At 40.5% G+C, this 19,421-nt stretch overlaps 1 protein-coding gene across 5 annotated transcripts in view; it reads left to right on the top strand.

The window, feature by feature from the left end:
- The window catches only part of zmp:0000001168 (signal-induced proliferation-associated protein 1), a 131,912-nt gene that overhangs the window by 64,984 nt on the left and 47,507 nt on the right, over positions 1 to 19,421 (top strand). For all 5 annotated transcript variants that reach the window (XM_022665781.2, XM_022665785.2, XM_049466808.1 and 2 more), the window contains exons 2-4: positions 5,133 to 6,777; positions 10,231 to 10,355; positions 15,852 to 16,040. In XM_022665781.2, coding sequence (XP_022521502.2) covers positions 5,631 to 6,777; positions 10,231 to 10,355; positions 15,852 to 16,040 — 1,461 coding nt within the window. In that variant the 5' untranslated portion in view covers positions 5,133 to 5,630. The remainder of the gene's footprint in view (positions 1 to 5,132; positions 6,778 to 10,230; positions 10,356 to 15,851; positions 16,041 to 19,421) is intronic.

Genomic DNA, 19,421 nt, shown 5'->3' on the forward strand with positions numbered 1-19,421 from the left:
CACAGCAGGTTTCTAACAGTGTGTTCGAATCAGTGTGTAAAGCCTTCTCAGAATAGTTTCTACTGTTATACAGTTGAGTAACCACCATAGCAACCACCTGGAATGCTATAGCAACAACTACATACGATTGCAACCCCCTAGCAAACATCTGGGATACCACAGCAACCACCTAGCAGCACCATATCAGAAGTAGGTGTCCAAACCAGTTCTCTTACTCTTGATATTGTATGCATTGTTGGACACCTAACAGCCACTAAGCAGCAGCATATTAATGCTCTAGCAACCACCATAGCAACCATCTGGGATTAAATAGCAATAACGACACACTATTGCAACCTCCTAACAAACATATGGGATACCACAGCAACCACCTAGCAACACCAGAGCAGAAGTAGGTTTCCAAACCAGTTTTCTTAACATTAATGCTGGATGCAAATGCAAACAGTGTATCCTGACCAGTGTTTAAACCTTCTCAGAAGAGTAGACATTTTTGCCGCCACCATAGCAACCATCTTAGATACAATAGCAACCACCACACTATTCCAACCCCCTAGCAAACATCTGGCATACCATATCAACCACCTTGCAGCCACCTAGCAGCAGAATAACAAACGCTCTAGCAGCCACCGTAGAAACCAACTGGGATGCAATTTCAGCAACTACACACATCTGGCATACCATATCAACCACCTAGCAACACCGTAGCAGCAGTAGGTGTTGAAACCAGTTCTCTTCCTCTTTTTACTAGATGTAAATGAAACAGTATGTCCTCCTGACCAGTGTTAAACCTTCTCAGAAGAGTGGACACTCTTGCAGCCGCCATAGCAATCATCTGGGATACCATAGCAACCACCACACACTATGGAAACCCTGTAGCAAGCATCTGGCATACCATATAAACCAGCTAGCGACACCACAGCAGAAGTATGTGCCCAAACCAGCTAGCAAACATCTGGCATACCATATCAACCACCTTGCAGCCACCTAGCAGAATAACCACGCTCTAGCAGCCACCGTAGAAACCAACTGGGATGCAATTTGAGCAACTACACACATCTGGCATACCATATCAACCACCTAGCGACACCGTAGCAGCAGTAGGTGTTGAAACCAGCTCTCTTCCTCTTTATGCTATATGCAAACGTAAACAGTGTGTCCTCCTGTCCAGTGTTTAAACCTTCTCGGAAGTGTAGACACTTTAGCAGCCTCCGTAGCAACCATCTGGGTTACCATAGCAACCACCTTGCAAAAAAAGAAACATGTAGATTAGATGAGGATGTGTCCACAAACTTTTGGACGCTTTGTTTGTACTTAATTCACTTTGCAGACCCCTGTATTTCTTTCTTTCGTTTCAGACAATCTCAGACAAAAGACAATTGAGTCTCAAGATGACTCACATGCGATTGTGGCTAAGTGTGTGTGTGTGCAAACATACAGCTCTGGAAAAAACGAAGAGACCACTTCAGTTTCTAAATCAGTTTCTCTGATTTTGCTATTTATAGGTTTATGTTTGAGTAAAATGAACATTGCTGTTTTATTCTGTAAACAAGAGACAACATTTCTCAAAAAATAATGAAAAAATATTGCCATTTAGAGCATTTATTTGCAGGAAATGAGAAATGGCTGAAATAACAAAAAAAAGATGCAAAGCTCTCAGACCTCAAATAATGCAAAGAAAACATAAAACTTCATAAAGTTTTAAGGGTTCTGAAATCAATATTTAGTGGAATAACCCTGTTTTTTAATCACAGTTTTTTATGCATCTTGGCATCATGTTCTTCTCCACCAGTCTTACACACTGCTTTTGGATAACTTTATGCCTGCACTCCTGGTGCAAAAATTCAAGCAGTTCAGTTTAGCTTGGTTTCATAGCTTGTGATCATCCATCTTCCTCTTGATTATATTCCAGAGGTTTTTCAGAGCTGTATATGTGTGTATATATATATGTGTTTGTGTGGAAAGAGCGAAATGTTTGTTTGTTTATTGTTGTTTTATTCTGTAATTTATAGACAATATTTTTCTCCCAAATTCCAAATAAAAATATTGTCATTTATTGAGCATTTATTTGCAGAAAATGAGAAATAGCTGAAATAACAAAAAAAAAAAAGATTCAGAGCTTTCAGACCTCAAATAATACAAAGAAAACAAGTTCATATTCATAAAGTTCAGAAATCAATATTTGGTGGAGTAACCCTGGTTTTTAAGCAAATTTTTCATGCATCTTGGCATGTTCTCCTCCACCAGTCTTACACACTGCTTTTGGATAACTTTATGCCTTTACTCCTGGTGCAAAAATTCAAGCAGTTCAGTTTAGCTTGGTTTGATGGCTTGTGATCATCCATCTTCCTTTTGATTACATTCCAGAGGTTTTTCAGAGCTGTATATGTGTGTGTGTGTGTGTGTGTGTGTGTGGAGAGAGAGAGAGCACAAAGAGAGAACAAATTAGGATTTGCTGTTTATGTTGCATTAATGAAAAGTTTCCCATGTTTTTCCACTTCCCTCGTAATGTTGCGTTTGACCTTTGGCAAGCGAGTAAGAGATACAGAGAATGAGAGAGAGAGAAAGAGAGAGAGAGAGAGACTCAGGCCTTGTACTGTTTGGCCGGCTCTCCAGCATTGTGTATTTTATTGCGATCTCACCCTGCTGCCATCGCAGTGCTCAGGAAGCCCCCCCGCACCGTGTGTGGAGCTGCCATTGTGCGTGCCGGCTGGGTGGATGCGGCCCGCCGTACAGCCACGGCCAGCGCCGGCTATTTTTGGCGGGGGGGGATAAATAATAATAATAGCGTAAGAGGCAGCAAAGTGAATTGGAACAATGCGCCTCACGTCAGACCTGCACGCTCGCCTGCATACATGCAGATGAAGTCCTTATGAAACGCGCTGACCTTATTTGCGCGGGAGTGTTTGTCTCGGCTGGGGGCGATTACGCTGTGGAGCGATAGTTCAGAGTGTTTGTGTTTTCCTTGGATGTGTTATCTTGTTTGTGCAACAGAATCACTCTGTTACTAGCGCTTGGTGGTTGTTGTTGAGTGTAGAGATCGCTGTAGAGCAGTTTGGAGCCTAGACATGATGATGCTGATGTTCTAATAAAACAGTATACTGAGATATCTAATATACAAACACGCACACACACTCATACATTCAAAATATTGATATCAAGGACACTGTATTACTACATCTCTGATTTTGCTGTTTATAGGTTTATGTTTCAGTAAAATGAACATTGTTGTTTTATTTTATAAACTACAGACAACATTTCTCCCAAATTCCACATAAAAATATTGTCATTTAGAGCATTTATTTGCAGAAAAATATACAAGAAAACTCATATTCATATTCATAAAGTTTTTAGAGTTCAGAAATCAGTATTTGGTGAAAACACCTGGTTTTAATTACAGTTTTAATGCATCTTGGCATGTTCTCCTCCACCAGTCTTACACACTGCTTTTGGATAACTTTATGCCTGTTCTCCTGGTGCAGCAAAGAATTCAAGCAGTTCAGTTTGGTTTGATGGCTCGTGATCATCCATCTTCCTCTTGATTATATTCCAGATTATATTTAATTTGGTAAAATTAAAGAAACTCATTATTTTTAAGTGCTCTCTTATTTTTTTCCAGAGCTGTAAATAGTGTAAATAGTGTTATAGTCAGATGAACTAGTAGTATCATATAAAGTGAACCTTAAAATGCTCTTTCATCAGTGTTGGTTCATAAATCAGTGTTGATTCATCTTCCCCACTGGCACTTACCATTAGTGTGTTGTCTTTCCCCTGATGTTACCTATTCTGTTACCTGTCTTTCAGTGTTGTAGGCTATAAGAGCAAGTTACCTTTATTCTGCTGATGGTCACTGTTGCAGCATTTGAGCATTAGTACAGTTTGAAGTTTGTACAGTTTAAAACCAATTATAAAATCCTATCGGAAACAAGAGTATTAATTAGACCATGAATTAGAAAACACTAGAAAACGTAACAAACCAAAATTAACCTAATTACATTAGTCTATATTACATCTTGTATTCTTCTCTGGAAAAAAAATAGACCACTTAAAAATAATGAGTTTCTTTGATTTTACCAAATTGAAAACCTCTGGAATATAATCAAGAGGAAGATGGACGATCACAAGCCATCAAACCAAGTTGAACTGCTTTTTGAATTTTTTGCACCAGGAGTAAAGGCATAAAGTTATCCAAAAGCAGTGTGTAAGACTGGTGGAGGAAAACATGCCAAGATGCATACATACTGTGATTAAAAACCAGGGTTATTCCATTAAATATTAATTTTTCTGAACTCTTAAAACTTTATGAATATGAACTTGTTTTCTTTGCATTATTTAAGATCTGAAAGCTCTGCATCTTTTTGTTATTTCAGCCATTTCTCATTTTCTGCAAATAAATGCTCAACATTTTATTTTGTTTTATTTTAATTTTTTTTGGAATTTGGGAGAAATGTTGTCCGTGGTTTATAGAAAAAAAGAACAATGTTCACTTTACTCAAACAAATACCTATAAATGGCAAAATCGGAGAAACTGATTCAGAAACGGAAGTGGTCTCTTAATATTTAAACTAACCACTGACTGAATAATCCTCATTAGACCATTGCTTGTGTTCACACCCACTGACATATTGAGAACTTACATAGAATTATTACTGTCACTTAAAAGTCCTTGAGTTACATTTGTTCAGACATGTGTTCTCAGCTTCTGGAAATAAGAACGTAATTAGTTGACTGGTTAATCTGACACATTGTTTGTGACGTCCCAACCAATGGAACAGCTATTTCTGCTGTATTTAGATAACCTAAAAACTTCTGAGTGGGTAGACTCCTTGACTCCTTGAGTACTGGGAATTTAACTGTTCTGAAGGCCTAAAAAGTATCAAAGACACTGATAATTAAATGAATAAAGACAGTTCTTTCCTAAAGATGTACCTCCACATGAGTGAGAAGCAGGTAACAATGATTTAGCTTGAGGGAAGCATGGAGTAATCGTCTTTCCTCACTCAGCCTTAGCGAGGTAGCAAGTTTCAAAATAACTGTCCTCTCACTGTTGTAACAATGCAAGTTTTACACATCTCGCACATCATCATCATCTCAGACCATTACATTAACATCCCTTTCTCTCTTTGTGTTCACAGGATGCTGACACGGTCCAGGCTGTGATGATCAAGTGCACGTAAGAAGGACGCTGAGGACGAGTTGGACGCACCTCGATGGAATCGAGTGCTCCTTCTTCCTCGACCTGAGGCGGGCTTGTCTGTGTGTCTGGTTGGATTCTGCATTAGCGAGTAATGAGGATGAGGCAGACGTCTCCTGTTCAAGCTTGTTCAAAGTGATGAGAGACAGCTGTCTTGTTGCGACATGCCCACAATGACTTCCTGAGTCTGTAATTGTGAGTAGTCGTGCATGCTCTGGCTGCAAGGGACTGTCTTTTCTGCGAGTAGAGGGCGGCAAGTCTTTTGGCAACAGAGGTATGACCTCTGCGTTGAGTCTTGTGCACATGTATCAGTCGGAAGGTTCCTCTGGAACTTCTCACCAGTCGGTCCACGCCAAGACAGAGGGGTAGCGAAGGGGGAGTCGAGAGGATTGAGACCTGAAATAAGGGAGTTCGAGAGACTGTGGTGTCGTCGTCTTGAATGGACAAGTGCACCATGCAGTCGGACGACCTCTTCATCCGCAAGTTTCGCCGGCAAAGCCCGCGCCCAAACCTGGCCAGCGTGACCTTCGATCCCAAGCGAGATGGTGGACTGCGCTCACGGGTGGTGCCCGAGTGGCCGCCCAGGAGAGATGGCGAAGGGACGGAGGGCGAGAGCGTGATGCCCAGCAGGGTGGGGCTAAACCTACGCTCTGTTGGGAGGGGGCACATAATGCAGCGCAGCAACAGTGACGTAACCCTAGGAGACCTCGATTCGGCAGGAAAAGCCGGCGTGAAAGTGGCCCGAACGGTGGGCGAGAACGTTGGGCCAGGGGGTCAGGGAGAACCTGGAATTGTCCTCCATCGAGAGTATGGGAGTCTTTCATCTCTAGAGAGGCAGACTCGCATCATAGAGCCAAGCTCAGAAGATCAAGGAGCCCTAAGTCCCAATGCCATGCGATTCAAGGACCCTTTTCTATTGTTAGGCCTCCAGGAGACACCGCCCGAGCCGGACGGCTTTTTCCGAGCCCTCTCTGCACCTGCCGGAGACACACCGAAACCGGCCAAGCCTCCAAAGCCTGAGTCTCTGGGAAAAAAGTCAAAACCATCTCCCCCTCAGGTCCCTCCAGAGCAGCCAGTCGGTGGGGCCTGGGTGCGCAACGTTGCCCACTACGACACCCAGAGCATCCTCTTCGACTTGTCTGAAGCGGCTTCCAACAGGGACAGCGTAGGTCGCAAAAAGAACATCACGTCTGGGGCGTCGGCTGCGTCGCAGCTCCGCCCCCTGGCGCAGGCCACGCCTTGCTCTCCCTCTCAGGGTGGTGGAGGAGGAGGAGGCGGGACCGGAGGCGGGTCCAGCACTGAAGAACCAGAGCAAGCACTGCTTGACGAAGGAGACGGTAACGACAACGACATGCTGCTGAGCTGCCCGCACTTCCGCAACGAGATGGGCGGCGAGGAGAGGGCGGGGCTGGGCAGGGCGCGGGGCGGCAGCAGCCGCTGGCGGAGTCTGCAGAGTCCCAATGATGCCGTGTCCGTGTTGGAGGAGCCGCGAGAGAGCCACATCCAGCAACAGGGGAAGAGCAACTACTTCATAGAGCACGCAGACCTGGGAGCGCGCTACTACCACAAGTACTTCTACATGAAGGGTGAGTCTGCAGCTGGAAGTTAGAAGTAGAGCCTCCTGGTGCACGACAGAGTGTTTGAGTGATGTGCAAGAAATTGGTTGGTATTTTTTTTATTAAATAAGTAGGAGTACACTGAATTATTTAGCAGAAAGTGTTAAATCACTATTTGTCATTCAGCTTTTGACCAAATGTTCAATTTTGTTTTAAGACACCAAATGTAATTTCAGTGCATCCCGAGAAATACTGGCCTTGACGTACAAACCACAAGCAGCCCTCATACAATTAACCACCTTTTATTATCAGGTTAATATTAATAGACATTAACATGCTATCAGCTTTAACTGACATCTACAATAAACGATATATCGAAATTATCTCAATATTAACTTTTACAATACTGTACAGGGCTGCACATTATATATTTTCAGCTATTTTCCAACATATTGGATCTTTGACTTTTGATGACCTCTGGAGAAACCTGATAAAAAAAATTATATATATATATATATATATATATATATAATTTTAGAACACCCCCATTTTTTCCCTTTATTTTTGCCATTTAAGCTCTTCAGATCCAGTCAATAACTGGAAATGGTACCAAATCCAAAACCAGTGTACAAAATGTTGCAGTAAACTATCAGAGCCTTTAAGAAAAACAATTAAATTAACAAAAAAAAACTAAAATCATTTTTCTGCCTTTTTAGGCTCATCCATGGTACCTTTTTTGAACTTTTATGTGATGTTGTATGTTTTAAAATTAAAAAGGGGTTCCAAAAATTATTATACTATGTAAACCCAACGTTAGTGATAGATCTTTTCTTTAATGAAATTACAGGTAAAGCCAGAGAGCGGTGAGGACTGTTTCCTACACCTTCACATTCAGACTCTTGGAAACTGGAGAAAACTGATACAGGAAGATTCAGGTCTGGCTGACCTACATGGAAACAACAGCTTTAGCCTTTAGCTCAGCTTAACATGACTGGACTAAAGTCTCAGTTTCTGCTGTAAAGAGAAGAATTAGAGGTCTTACAAGTGAAGTTCAGTAATAAAGCCATTACTGAGATGAGAAAATAGTGTAGTGCACAATATATATAACTGAGAAACTATTAAAATGTTATTATTTATTATTTTTTGTCAATATTGTGCATCTCTAATACTACACTGATTCTCAGAACCACAGTGTCTGATTAGATTTTAATAAATGGTTTACGTGTAACGATTGGTGGCGGATGGTGTTTGGTTTACTATGACAGTTTCCCTCAAATATAATTCAGTGTATCGCAATATATTAAATTGTAACCCCTGTATCGTGATACTGGTATCATATACTGTAGTATTGTATCGCCAGCACATGTATGTTCATGTGGTCGTATATCGTACGTGTAGCTCGTTTTGGGCCACATGTGAAAATGCGTCTGGTCTGGATGTGGTTGTTCAGAGAGGCCTGAAGCAATCAGATCTCTGTCACAGTTCAGCAGAAATCATTTCTTCTTCTCTTCTGCTAGTGTCTCTGAGGGGTGTGTGTGTGTGTGTATATGTGTGTGTGTGTGTGTGTGTGGGTGTGTGTGTGTCATATGCTTTGATAGACAGAAGTGGCAAGATTTGAATATGCTTGGATGTCTGTCTTTTTCCCTTTCTGTACTTCCCCTTCTCTCTATATGTGTGTGTGTGTGTGTATATGTGTGTGTGTATATGTGTGTGTGTATATGTGTGTGTATATGTGTGTGTGTATATGTGTGTGTGTGTGAGAGACTCTGTCTGGTAGCTGCTCTTAGATACGCTGAACGGTATTTGTCATCTCAAAATGGGGATGCTGTGAGGGTGTGAAAGTGGGACAGCATGCGTCGAGAAGTCTACTTTGATTAGTGTGTGTGTGTTTGTGTGTGAGTGTGTGTGTGTGTGACAGAGAGAGAGAAAGACGCGTACGTGTATGCGTTTGTTCGTGACGCACTAAATTTGCAACTCCGTCACAAATATTTGCCGCTGACAGCGAGTGTGTTTATAGTGTTTCTTCCTCCTGCTCTCGCTTCACAGTCTGTCTCCTGCTGATTGATGTGACTGAAAGATAAGAGTAGGTGTTTACAGCTGTGCACTATTGTCAAATTGCTTAATACAGCTATATAATACTATATAACACTCTTTTACCACTTAATACAGCTACAGTTGCAAGAAAATATGTGAACCCTTTGGGATTACTTGGAGTTCTGCATAAATTGGTCATTAAATGTGTTCTGATCTTCATCTAAGTCACAACAACAGACAAACAGTCAAACAGTCTATTATTATATATTATCTATACATTTTACAGGGGTTGGACAATGAAACTGAAACACCTGTCATTTTAGTGTGGGAGGTTACATGGCTAAATTGGAGCAGCCTGGTGGGCAATCTTCATTAATTGCACATTATTGCACCAGTTAAGAGCAGAGTGTGAAGCTTCAGTTAGCAGAGTAAGAGCACAGTTCTGCTCTAAATATTGCAATGCACACAACATTATGGGTGACATACCAGAGTTCAAAAGAGGAATGGGTGGACCAAAGATACCAGCAAGTTCCCAGCAGCATTATTTACATATATATAATAAGTTCAAAAGAGGACAAAAAGAGGACAAATTGTTGGTGCACGTCTTGCTGGCACATCTGTGACCAAGACAGCAAGTCTTTGTGATGTATCAAGAGCCACGGTATCCAGGGTAACGTCAGCATACCACCAAGAAGGACCAACCACATCCAACAGGATTAACTGTGGACGCTGTAAGAGGAAGCTGTCTGAAAGGGATGTTCGGGTGCTAACCCGGATTGTATCCAAAAAACATAAAACCACGGCTGAACAAATCACGGCAGAATTCTATGTGCACCTCAACTCTCCCTTTTCCACCAGAACTGTCCGTCACCACAATACATTATTGTGGTCTAAAACCGGGTGTTTCAGTTTTATTGTCCAACCCCTGTATGTTTGCATGGTTTTATTGAACACAACATGTTAACATTCACAGTGCAGAGTGGAAAAAGTATCAAACATATCATTTTTGTGTGGTATTAGTTTAAGCAGACTGTGTGTGTCTGTTGTTGTGACTAAGATGAAGATCAGAACACATTTAATGATCAATTTATGCAGAAATCCAAGTAATCCCAAAGGGTTCACATACTTTTTCTTGCAACTGTACTTCTGTCATATGGCTTATTACAGCTATATAAAAGTGTTGTTTTGCCTATTATAACTGTGTACTTCTGTTATACTGCTTATTACAGCTATATAAAAGTGTTGTTTTGCCTATTATAACTGTGTACTTCTGTTATACTGCTTATTACAGCTATATAAAAGTGTTGTTTTGCCTATTATAACTGTGTACTTCTGTTATACTGCTTATTACAGCTATATCATTGCAGTTTAAAGTGTATACATGTATTATAATTTAAAATTCTAGTTTTTCTGTTGGTTATAATGCTGTATTTTGGTTTTCTCTTACAGACCATCAGAATTTCTTCGGGATGGACGATCGGCTTGGGCCGGTGGCTATCAGTTTCCGCCGCGAGGAGAAGGAAGGGACCAGTGGAGCTCAGTACAACTACAGAATCATATTCAGGACCACAGAGGTGAAGAAGTTAATGCTTATAAGTACATTAAATGCGTGTACTGATATTTATGGGCGTTTTAGGCCGTTTGTGACTCGTTTGCTGACCTTCCTGTGACTGACTTTCTCTGTTTTTCTCTAGTCCAGCTTATGTAATCGCTCCTAAAGCGAAGTTGAGCAAGGCTGAGTTGTAGAGCATTGACAGATGTTGAGTTCGCCTTTCTTTATCACCTTCCATCACTTTTATTTCCTCTTTCTGACTGTTTCCTTCCTTCTTTACCGCCTGTGTTTTTTTTTTCTTCTTCTTTTGTACTCTACTTTATCACCTCATCCTCTTTTTCTCTTTTTCTGGCAGTTTTTGAAAAAATATGCTTGAAGTGGTCTAAACTGAATGCATTGTCACCCAATAGCTGAGTCTAATCAGGAAAATAAATCAATATGTATTTATGTAAGGTTCAGGCACTGCAAGAATAAAGCTTATAAAAAAGCAATAATAATAAAAAATGGTTTGAGAGTACATTTTAAGCTCTATCGGGATTAGTTTCTCAGGGGGTTCTGGGGTAATTTTTTTCTGTTTGGAGTGCAGTGGTGTGCAGTGAGGCCCTTCTAACCCTTCAGAGAAGGGATGACAATAAATGCATGTAAATAATTACATCATTTTTATTCAGCAAATATATATTATATTATAGTTATTGTAAGTGTAAGAATTTATTTTATAAATGAACTAAAATAAAAAATACAAAACTAATTCAAAGCATTAGTGTGGTAGTCTAGTTTTTCAGTTGCTACAGGACTCTTGTCTGACTGACAGCGGTTTTAACCAATCAAAGCTTTTTAAAATGGCTCCTGCCCCCACGTGTCTGCTTGTGGACCCTTCTCCTGATTTTTTTAAGGGTGTAGTAATTAATCTATTAGCAAAGTCGAAGGACAGTCTAACCAATCAGATTCATGATTTTCACTACGGGGGCGGGGCCATGTCTGTCTAACTCCTTCTCAGTGCTGTGGTGAAGGTGTTACGCGATGCTTAGTCATAAACGGAGCTCATGCTGGATTAAATCAATAGTTAGCGAACTATCATGGAATTGCGGTTGCAAATGAAACAGATATTGAATCATATTCTATTAAAAATCCTTTTTAAAGGCTGTCCTTCAATGTGAAACTAATTCAGACTAATAGGCCGCCTGACTGGTGAGTTTTTGTGTGTACCTAATGTTTTGGCTGCCCTGGTGTACTGTAGAAATACAAATGAGTGATCTTTGCTGGACGGTTGTACTTGTAGGAAAATTAAGCATTTATTGTTGAGTTTTTATTTATTATTGTATACTTCTGTAGTTTGTAGCTGTATTTATGGGCTGTTAATGTGTATTAAGTTTATATAACTAAGTCAAGAGAAAGAGTATGTAGTTATTGTAATATTTATCCATGTGTCGGTCGGCCGGCGGCGGGGTGGGGGGGTATGGGGGGTGGTTGCAGAAGGGGTACCCATTATATACACTGCACGCCACTGGTTCTTTGTGATTTTATTCCCATCCAGAACGACCATGTACTGTATGTGTTTTTCTTAGGCTACCTCTGAGAAAATTACAGGCTGAATTACCAACTGTTTTTCACTGAACTCACATCTCTGAGTTTCGTCACCTTGCATTTAATAAAATAGCTATTTGTCCACTGCCACGCACCGTAATTAAAAATGAAAAACACTTTGAGCAGCATTTTACGAGAATTATTATTTCTTGCTTCTGGGCTCCTTCTACAGTCCTTCTACTTCTAAAGTTGTGCTTTGAGACATGCTTAACACGCTGCACACGTGCCTTTCTGGACAAGCTGAGAGACACAGAACTGTCACTGAAGTAAAGCAGTAAAGTAACACTGAAGTAAAGCCGTAGTTTGAAAGTAAAAATGTTACTTAATGTTGGTTGAATTGGTTCTCACTCAATGTCATTTGGGTAGAGTTGTATTTTACTAGGTGGTTGCTTGGGTATTGCTTGGTGGTTGCTATGCAGTTGTTATGGTATGCTAGGTGGACACTATCTTTTTTCTTTTCGTCTTTCTGCTATGTCATCTCATCCTCTTTTATTTCTTCCTTCTGTTTTCAAATCGTAATATATCTTTATAAAATATTCACAATCTCTACAGCAAGGGAATTAAATCGGTAAAAGTGAAGAAAACAAAACAAACAAACAAACAAACAAACAAACAAACAGAAATAAATAAACATTAGTTTGCCTATTAGAAATGGGTCCTGGTTATGCAGCTTGCTATCGGCTACCGGAGCCACGAGAGAGTACAATTAGTCTTGCTCTCTCTGCGTGGGTAGATGGCGCTCTTTCCCCTCATCACTCCAAAGGGTGATGTTGATCAGCACAAGGCATCTGTGAGCTGATGTATCAGAACCGAGTCGCTGCACTTTTCTCCAAGCGATAGTGCTGTGATGCTACTCAGCAATGCTGCATCAGCAGCAGTTCAAAAAGAGGCAGAGTATGATATCACATGTATCGGAGGAGGCATGTGTTAGTCTTCACCCTCCTTGTGTTAAGTCCTAATGAGTGGGTTGGATAATTGACCGTGTAAACTGGGGAAAAAATGAGAAAGAAATTTGAAATAACAAATGATCAAAGAACTTGGCCTTAAACTGTAATGATCCTCAGCTGTATGAAGAACTGAAATGTTCAATTGAATTAAATTAATCATATTTTTTTTATATACACCTTTTTTACACCTGTATGATTTGCATATAATTAATTTTTTTTCCCGTTTATATTCCACAAAACTAGCTTCTTAATTATGTTTATCTCCAGACTCCCAAATGTATTTCCAAACTGCCATTTAAGTTAAAGCAGAGTCAGCAAAAATGATGTTAGTTAGTTCATTGTGAATGAGCTGGCACACTCCTACATGCATCCTGTTTATTCTACACTGTATAATAAAGCCAGCATGGTGCTTTTATACAGTAACAGAGAGAAGAGAGAGAGAGAGAGAGAGAGAGAGCTGGAGTAGAGTCTCGTGTCTCTCGTTCTTCACCTCACATTAGTACTGTTATATCTCTCCCTGGAGAGAATCTATTTCCCATCTCCCTCTCTGCACATCTGCAGTGCTGCATCTCTCCATATACACTCTCCTCCTTTCTTCTGGTCTGTTATCTCTCTAAGGGCTGGAGATACGGCTGCTGAGACGTCTTAAGAGATTAATGCCTCTGAAACCTCCCTTACAGAAAGCTGCTACATGAAACGGTTCTGAAAATCTGACACCTGCTACATTATTTTATAGTAGTTCTGGGATATACTTTAATTTTGGGCCAAAATGTTCGTGGACACCCATTACAATGAACGCATTCAGCTACATTAACACGCATTACACACACTGCTGACACAGATGTGCAAATGTACACTCAAAAACAGCTTGTCTAAAAATTGTATAGGGCTTGCTGGAGCTGGTTAACCTTTTCAGACCTGAATTATGTTCCAGTTTTGGAAAAATATAAGAATTATAAGAGTTTTTTGTCTGTAATGCATACTAGACACTACTATCCTAATATAGAATCTATATTAAAATAAATCCAATTAACTATTTTATTATATTTTTTAAATAAAAAGTGTAATGCTGACTGTAATGCCCTAATGTCTGAGTTGCTGATTTTTTTGTCCAGTGCAGCGGGCAGGGCTAAGCTACTGTTTCATTGGACGGTTTATGATCTATTCTGGTGGACAACAGGTCTCAATTAGCATTTTTTAGAACAAAAAAGTCTACATGGTGTCCATTGTAATTAACATAGGGTCTGAAAGGGTTAAAAAAATGGCCCTATTGGTCATTTTAACCCTATTGGGCTAGAGGGGTATAAAGCTCCCCAGCGTGGAGAGCACTTTTAGAGCAGTGGAACTGGAATGATGGAAGGATGGAGCTCCATATAGCACTTTTGAGAGGAGTTGGGTGGTGATCATCCAGCATCCTGACCTCACTAATGCTCATCTTGTTCAATCAATTAGTATCTTTACTCAATCATGGTTAATAAACAGATGAAAGCACTTTAGTCGTTTGTTTTTTGTACATTGGTCAGTTTCTCACAAGTTGGTGCCAATTTCCGCCCAACTTATCCTTTATGAGCTTCATGAGTCATCCTCTTTGCCTTCAAAAGGTATATGGCCCCCAGGAAGTAGTAGTGTTTGGTTTATCTGTTGTCTTGTCAACGTGCCACATGACCTGCCCATATGAAGTTTCATTCAGATGCATTGATGTAAGCTTTAGCTTTTCGTTTTTTTTTTTTAATACTCCACACTTTGTACCCATAGTTGAGTAGTGGTAGAATTAGTAAGTTGAATAGATGAGCTTGCAACTAAACAACTAACCTTCGTCTTCTTCAAAACATCTTCAGTGTTTCTGGCCATGTCGCACTTAATCACATGCCGATGTTGTTGCAAAGCAGCTTTACAGAAATGTGATCGCAGGACAAGAAAATCAGAAAATACAGTCAATATGCAATACAGGACCTCCAGTGGAGGAGGAGGAAGAAACACTGGGGAGGTACCAAGATTGACATGTACGTTATATATTATTACGTACTTATCACAAGTACTATTAAGGCTAACGGGGCGCAGAGTGGTCCAGTGGTCTTATGTGCTGCCACTATGAACAGGAGGTCGCAGTTTCGAATCCCGTTCATGTACTGTAGCTCTCCCATCAGCTGCCAGCGCCCAGAGGGAGCACAATTGGCCTTGCTCCCTCCGGGTGGGTAGATGGCGCTCTCTCCCCATCATGCTCAAAGTTGGCACCGGGCGGCACAAGGCGTCTGTGAGCGGATGTATCGGAACCTAGTCGCTGTGCTTTCCTCCGAGCTTGCTAGCCACTCAGGCAACGATGCATGGGCAGCAGCTTGAAAAAAGGGGTGACTGACTTCACATGTATCGGAGGAGGCAGGTGCCACTGGTGGTGGGGACGCACAAAGGGGTGGGACAATTGGAGAGACAAAATTTGGAGGAAAAATGGAAAAAAAAGGCTAAATTATAGGGGTAGAGACCCATCCTCCTCTGGTCAGACAACTTATAAATGTTTAAACAAATCTATTGTCATTAAATTAGATTAAACCTGGCATTTATTGGCTCTTCTTATTGGCTCTCTCCCACACTCCCTGCCAGCACTGTGTACAGCACTTCTCTGATATGCAACATCTCCTAGAGGAAATGACTTACGTTTATTATTTACTGCAAATAATTCAGTCTTTTCACAGGTCTACAACAGACTCAAAGGTCTGAGATCTTCTCTTAAGTATAGCAGCTGATTGCTGATGTCTACCTCAGTGGCCACCTTTAAGTAGTGTTCAATATTTGATGATGGTGTAATGTATACGTGTGGAGGCCTTAATAAAAAGCCCTGTAAGTGCTTCTACTGTGCTTAACTGGTCAGACTGATATACTGAAGGAGTAAAAACCCCATAATAACCTATCATCACCTCATACACTCTTGTCTCTCTCTCTTCTTTCTCTCTCCTAATGCTTACTCTGTCTGTTTCCTGTCTTTCCTATAGCTGAAGACTCTCCGCGGCTCCATCCTGGAGGAGTCTGTGCCGTCGGCGGCGCGACACACGACCCCCCGAGGGCTCTCCCCGAAGAGACTGCTGGAGTTCATCCTGCCCGACCTGAACCTGCACTGTCTGAGACTGGCCTCCACCTCTCCTAAAGTCCGAGACACACTGCTGAAGCTGGACGAGCAAGGGGTGAGCATTTAAAGGAGGATACTTTATTATTATTATTATTATTATTAATGTCCTTTAATAGCCAGAAACCCACAGGAGAGAAAACCACCAAAGATCAGCTATTATTATTATTATTATTATCTGGGTAGGGGGTCATTAATCTCAGCACTGCAGTGATTAGAACTTTTTAGTAAAATACATTAGTCTACTTTCAAAAATTAAATAAATACTCAGAACAAGTACTTCATTAGTACTTTTACATTTTAGCTTTTACCTCCATGCGCCCCATTCATAGAGCTCTCACTCTCGGGCTCCCTCTAGGTTTTTAACAGTCATTTCATTATCTAACAGGCAGAACCTGGTGAGACTCTCCATAAACAGCTCTGATAAAGTTGTGTTTTGGACCCGTGGTTCTCTCTTTTTGTGATCTCATTGGCTGTATGTAGCCGCTGCTCCTGACTCCCAGTCGCTGACTGAGTCAGATATTAAACATGTTGAATATTTACTGGGCATCTGCGACTGGTCAGAAATCAGTCAGCAACGATTTGGTGAGCGTCTTTCAGTACTGAACGATTGACTGAATGAGCGACTGAACGAGCGACTGAACGAGTGACTGAATGAGCGACTGAACGAGCGACTGAACGAGTGACTGAATGAGCGACTGAACGAGTGACTGAACGAGTGACTGAACGAGCGACTGAACAAGTGACTAATCGAGCAACTGAACGAGTGACTGAATGAGCGACTGAACGAGTGACTGAACGAGCGCCGAGTGATCCCCGTTTTCTCTCCGAGCTGAGTTTTTGTTGGGATCAACGGAAAACAGTCAGCGGCTAAAAAAAACTGGGCTAAAACTTTGTAGTGTGAATCTGGCATAAGACACTGTCCACAGGACACTGTAAGTAGACTATTCTCAGTGCAGCAGTGACACAGAGAGGTGTTTAAAAACTCCAGCAGCACTGCTGCATCTGATCCACTCATTTGTACCAGCAAACACAGTCACTCGTACACCACCAGAATTCAAAGCCAACAGAGTAACACTCATTTTTGTACCACCAGTGAATTATTAAAACTCTGAGAAAGGCAGAGAGATGGAATTAGTTTTGACTGGATTTGTGTAAAACAGAGAATATAAAACATTATCACAGTGTGATTATCTAATGACTCTGGCTGATCTAATTAAAACAGCCTAACTAAAGGGAGAGAGCCAGAAGGTAACATAGACATGGAGGCACCCTGAAACACTGGCATCCACCCACTCTACCGTCCACAAACCAGCACCAGCATCTCAGTTTACCACAATTCCCTGTGTCCATGAACCCCTGGATCTGCAGCCTTATCTAAAGTGTAAAAACATTAATTACTAAAAGCTAAACTAAACAAGCAAGTATTTAGTCTAGACTTTGTAGTCTAGATTAAGACTGTGTCTGAGTCCCGAACCTATTCAGGGAGATTATTTCAGAGTTGCGGCGCTTTATAAGAAAAAGCTCTTCCTCCTGCAGAGCTCCTCTCTTCCCACATCACTCCAAAGGGTGATGTTGATCAGCACAAGGCTGCGTCTGTGAGCTGATGTATCGGAACCGAGTCCCTGCGCTTTCCTCCGAGTGCGCTGTCATGCCCCTTCTGGTGTTGGGGCATCCCTAGTGATAGGGGGAGTCCTAATGAGTGGGTTGGGTAATTGGCTGAGCAAAATTGGGAGAAAATGGGGAGAAAAATAGAAATAAAATAAAATAAACTAAAACAAATGCACCATAATAACAGTAACAGATTGTATGTTTGTATAGTTGCAATTGGCTGGTCTGAGATCTTGTGCCCAGCTCGGTGATCCCCCTTTAAGTAGTGTTGAATATTTAATGGTGGCGTAATGTATACACTCAAACGCCCTAATAAAAAGCTTCATAAGTGAGCTGGCTAATGTTCTGAAGGAATAAAGATAATAATATATTTATGGGATGCTGCATATCTCAGATTCCCTCAATAACCTTGTTTTATAGACAAGTAGTATAGAGACAGCAGATCCACAGCACATATTCTGCAGCAGTGCTACTATTACTGTTATTAAAGGGATAATTTAGAGACACATCAGAGGAGTCAATTAGCCAAAGCTAACAAATAATGGAAGCTGGCATTAAATCAAAAACTGCATGGTTAAACCATTACAATAATTTATGAGCTGTTAAAAGGGATTCCCAAACTTCAATTCAAACAATCTGCATAATTCAATTGTTTCGGTGTAAACAGACATTCAGATTGGTTTGAACAATGAATGGAAACAGAAGACGATTATAAAAAACACTGTCTGATGCTGGAGGCAGTTCTATTTAGAGACACTATTTGAATAACTTCTTAATAACACAGAAACATAAACATAGAAATATATAAAAATATACAATACCAGGCAAAGGTTAACTTGTTACCTTGCCGTTTCTGAGGCTGGTAACGCTAATGACCTTATCCTGTACAACAGAGGAAACTCTTGTTCCTTCTTTCCTGGGGCAGTCCTGATGAGTACCAGTTTCATCAAAAAGTTTTTGATGGTCTTTGCGACTGAACTTGAGGATACTTTAAAAGTTCTTGATTTTTTTCAGATTGACTGACCTTCATTTCTTAAAGTATTTTTTTCTTTATTTAGTTGAGTAGTTTTTTGCCATAATATGGATTAGAACATTACTCAAATAGGGTTCTTCACTGTATACCAACTCATAAATAGAGCAAGAAATTCAAGTAATTAACTCTTGATGAGTTCAGCACAGCTGTTAACTGAAAGCCTGAATTCCAGGTGGCTCTCCTTCATAAAGCTGACTGAAAAAAATCCAGACAAGATGTGTAAAACTGTCTAATCTTTAAATAATAAAAAAAAACAACACTAAATTTAAGGTGTGTCCAATAGGGGTGTGCCATATCATAGCGTACGCAATAATACCAGCTACAGTTTTAAATATGGTAAACCATATTATATCCTGAAATATCGTTTCAAATCACCCACCCCTAATTATCACATCAGGGTCTGACTTTTTTGCTGTTTTAGGGAAAAGAAAAAATCTCACTGTTCACATTTTACATTATATATCTACTAGAGATATATTTTACTTTAATCCTGGATATATGGAGATATTTGGAGTGCATTATTAGTATCATGACATTCTGGATCATCGACTACTGTTACAAATCTGATAAATCTTTTTAATATTTCAGTTAGGGGTTTGCCATATCATATTGAATGCAATAATAAAAGTTTTTATTTTTAGTTTGTTGCAGTAGTGTATTCTTAAAATATTTTATTTTAATTCAGTGTTTTTTAATATCACCAAGAGTACTGTTATCAAGAAAATACCATGAAATATTGTAATATTATTTTAGGGCCATATAGCCCACCCCTAGTGTCCGAACATTTGACTGGGA

Source organism: Astyanax mexicanus, chromosome 1, assembly GCF_023375975.1.
Source record: "Astyanax mexicanus isolate ESR-SI-001 chromosome 1, AstMex3_surface, whole genome shotgun sequence".
NCBI classification, from domain to species: domain Eukaryota; kingdom Metazoa; phylum Chordata; class Actinopteri; order Characiformes; family Acestrorhamphidae; genus Astyanax; species Astyanax mexicanus.